The sequence below is a fragment of the Borostomias antarcticus genome (genome assembly GCF_949987555.1).
Source record: "Borostomias antarcticus genome assembly, chromosome: 29".
In the NCBI taxonomy this organism is placed as follows: domain Eukaryota; kingdom Metazoa; phylum Chordata; class Actinopteri; order Stomiiformes; family Stomiidae; genus Borostomias; species Borostomias antarcticus.
This window is the reverse complement of record NC_140262.1, coordinates 1125261-1128134: the sequence shown is the minus strand read 5'-3', so window position 1 is coordinate 1128134 and position 2874 is coordinate 1125261. Positions and strand designations below refer to the sequence as shown.

The following is a 2874-nucleotide window of genomic DNA, read 5'->3' as shown; positions in this document are numbered from 1 at the left end:
TTCTGTGCATCCCTGGACCCCACCTGCGCTTGGTACGGCCCCACCTGCGCTTGGTACGGCCCAGTCTGATCATTTCCTGTCTGCTAGTGATATAATTACACAGCTTGTGTGCAGCCAAGTCTTACTTAGCAATACGTATGAAATATAGCCCTTGGACACAGACATAATGTCAAGTCAAATTTCCACATATGGATGTGATACTGTAGGATGTGTTGTATACACAACCTCTGGTTATGCAGTTTAAACAGTTGGACACTCACACATATTTGCTTGTTCTGGCTCTGTGGCTCTCTTTCCCTAGAATACTTCCTGGTAACACTTTCCAAGTAACTCTGTACAGTATATAAGTAAGTATATACCAATGTTTGAAGTAAAAACATTGTAGCTACAGTGCATACTGCAGATAAGAACTACCTTGTTGTTACAGATACTGTGTTAATCTGTAGTTGCATAGTCATTAATATCACCATATCATTGTCCCAGTTCTCCTATTATCCATCATCTCTGAATTCTCCTTGACCTTTGCCCTCATTTCTTTCATCATCATCTCCTTCTCTCGAAACATCTCCTCTTTAACCGTAACCTCAGTTGCTCCTTTTTAGGTCACCTCCTCCACCTCCTCCTTGGCAAACTCTCCTCCCCGCCTGCCAGTTCCTCCAGAGCGATGGCGAGCTCATCTCTCCCATTTCAGCCGCCTCCTTCCTCACTCATCCATGACCATCTCCTCACTCATCCATGACCATCTCCTCTGGAAAAGTGGCGACCTCCATCGCTCGTTTCTGGCTTGTTGCCTCCCTCACCATAACGACTTCACACTCTTTGTTCAAGGTGATCACCTCCAGAACCTCAGGAGCTCCATCCCTCTGTTCATCGCCCCCCCCCCCCTCCATCACTCCGTTCATCGCCCCCCCCCTTCACTCTAGTCAACTCCTCCTCAAGATCGGACACATCTCTCTCTGCGTTCTTGGGAATCTCCTCAACGATTCTGGCAATCTCATTACTTACCGTCCTCTCTAGCTAGGGTCACCTCTTCTTCTGCCTTGTCATTTATTGCGACCTGGGAGCAGATAGCTGGTTCTCTGCTCTGTGGCTCTGATGTGAGTGAACTGATCCTCTCTTTGAAGTGATCATGGCAGAGCTGGTCACTCCCATCTCCGAGAGTAGTCTACTGATCATCTCCATCCATCATTTCAAATGTAAGTAAAAAGCTAGCAAACAAATTCTATCATTTTGTTAAAAATTTTATAAACTTTTATTCTTGCTTAGCTTTTTGCATAACCAAGAACATAGCATTCAATTTTAATGTATGAAATACGAAAACTGAGTGCTTTTTTGCATCTTAATGTTACATTAACCAACTGTCAACTGTCAAGAAAATGTCTGATTAGACAAACAAAATATTTGACACTTTGTCATTCCCTTTTCTGTTCAACAAATTAGATCTATGAGTCGTTCAGTATGACTCAAATCACTGCATTACAGTACACTTCAAGATCAAGACTAATACATAAATACAGTACTTCAGGCTTATAAAATAGCTTTTTCATTATTGTAACAAAACACTATTTTATATATCTATACAAATAACACGGCTTGAATATAAAAGGTGAAAATGATCATATCATACATTGATGACATTTGTTCCCTCATATCTGCATGTATGAGCTTTTGCATGTGTGTGTGCGTGTGTGTGTGTGTGTGTGTACGCGCGCGCGCCTGGGTGCGTGCTCGTGTGTGCGTCTCTTAATGTAAATGTGGAAGTGTTGGTATGAGTGTGTATTATATAAATGATATTTCTATAGTATAGAGTCCATGTCTCATGTCTCATCTTGGACCCAAGTTCAAGGGACCCATGTCTCATCTTGGACCCAAGTTCAAGGGGCCCTTAGGAGAGGAGAGGTGCTTCTTGCCGTGTTGATTCTTGATGTTCAAGTTGATGTCTTTTGGTGCCGTTTTCAGGTAAAAGTGAAGCTGTAAATTTAAAGCAATGAAACGTTATTGTTGGTCAAAATGAACGGAAATAATGACTCACTAGGGTCACTCATAATACACACACATGCTTACACTTATATATCCCCCACACAGACACGCACGCACGCACGCACACACACACACACACACACACACACACACACACACACACACACACACACACACACACACACACACACCTGTATTGCCTCTGCTGGTCCCACGGTGACAGTGCTGGTTGAGGGTAGGTAACCAGGTGCTTTGGCTGTGACAGTGTAGGTGCCTGGCAACAGAAGCCTGAAGTAGTCTCCATCCACACCTCGAAGAACACAGTAAAAGGACCATAGGGTTGTTTTAACGTAGATATTAACAGGACCATAGGGTTAACAGATATCAACAGCACCACAGTGTTAACGTAGATATTAGCATAAAGGAGAGAAATTAAGTGCCACCCTTTCCTTGAATTCCTTCCATTCCCGTCAAAGAAATGTTGTATAAAGTAGAATGGTCACATTCCTTCATCTATAGCTCGCTTGAACTTATGTTAGTATGATTATGATTTAACCTATCCTATGGTTTTGACAGAATTAAACTGTCCTGCTACACCTTCAACTCACCACTAGAGGGAGGTACAGTCCTGAATTACCAGGTAAACCACTACTTATCTATACCCTAAGAGTACCAAAAGCTGCTGAACAAATGGCCAACAGTTGACCAGAGGGCAAGATGTGGCTATTACTGAATATCAATCAATCAATCAATCAATCAATCAAAGCTTTATTTGTATAGCGCATTTCATACCCAGAGGCAACACAATGCGCTTTACAGAGAACAAGGGAGGCGGGCATACGACCCACTCTCTACATATTCCAGAGGGAAGCAAAAAAACAGTAATCACCCAGG

General features: G+C 42.7%; 1 protein-coding gene across 1 annotated transcript in view; it reads right to left on the bottom strand.

The window, feature by feature from the left end:
* Window positions 1-1243: 1243 nt before the first annotated feature.
* The window catches only part of cpn1 (carboxypeptidase N, polypeptide 1), an 18099-nt gene continuing 16468 nt past the window's right edge, over window positions 1244-2874 (bottom strand). Inside the window, exons 8-9 of the mRNA XM_084459752.1 lie at window positions 2172-2290; window positions 1244-1971 (exon numbers count right to left, since the gene is read on the bottom strand). Coding sequence (XP_084315878.1) covers window positions 1858-1971; window positions 2172-2290 — 233 coding nt within the window. The 3' untranslated portion in view covers window positions 1244-1857. The remainder of the gene's footprint in view (window positions 1972-2171; window positions 2291-2874) is intronic.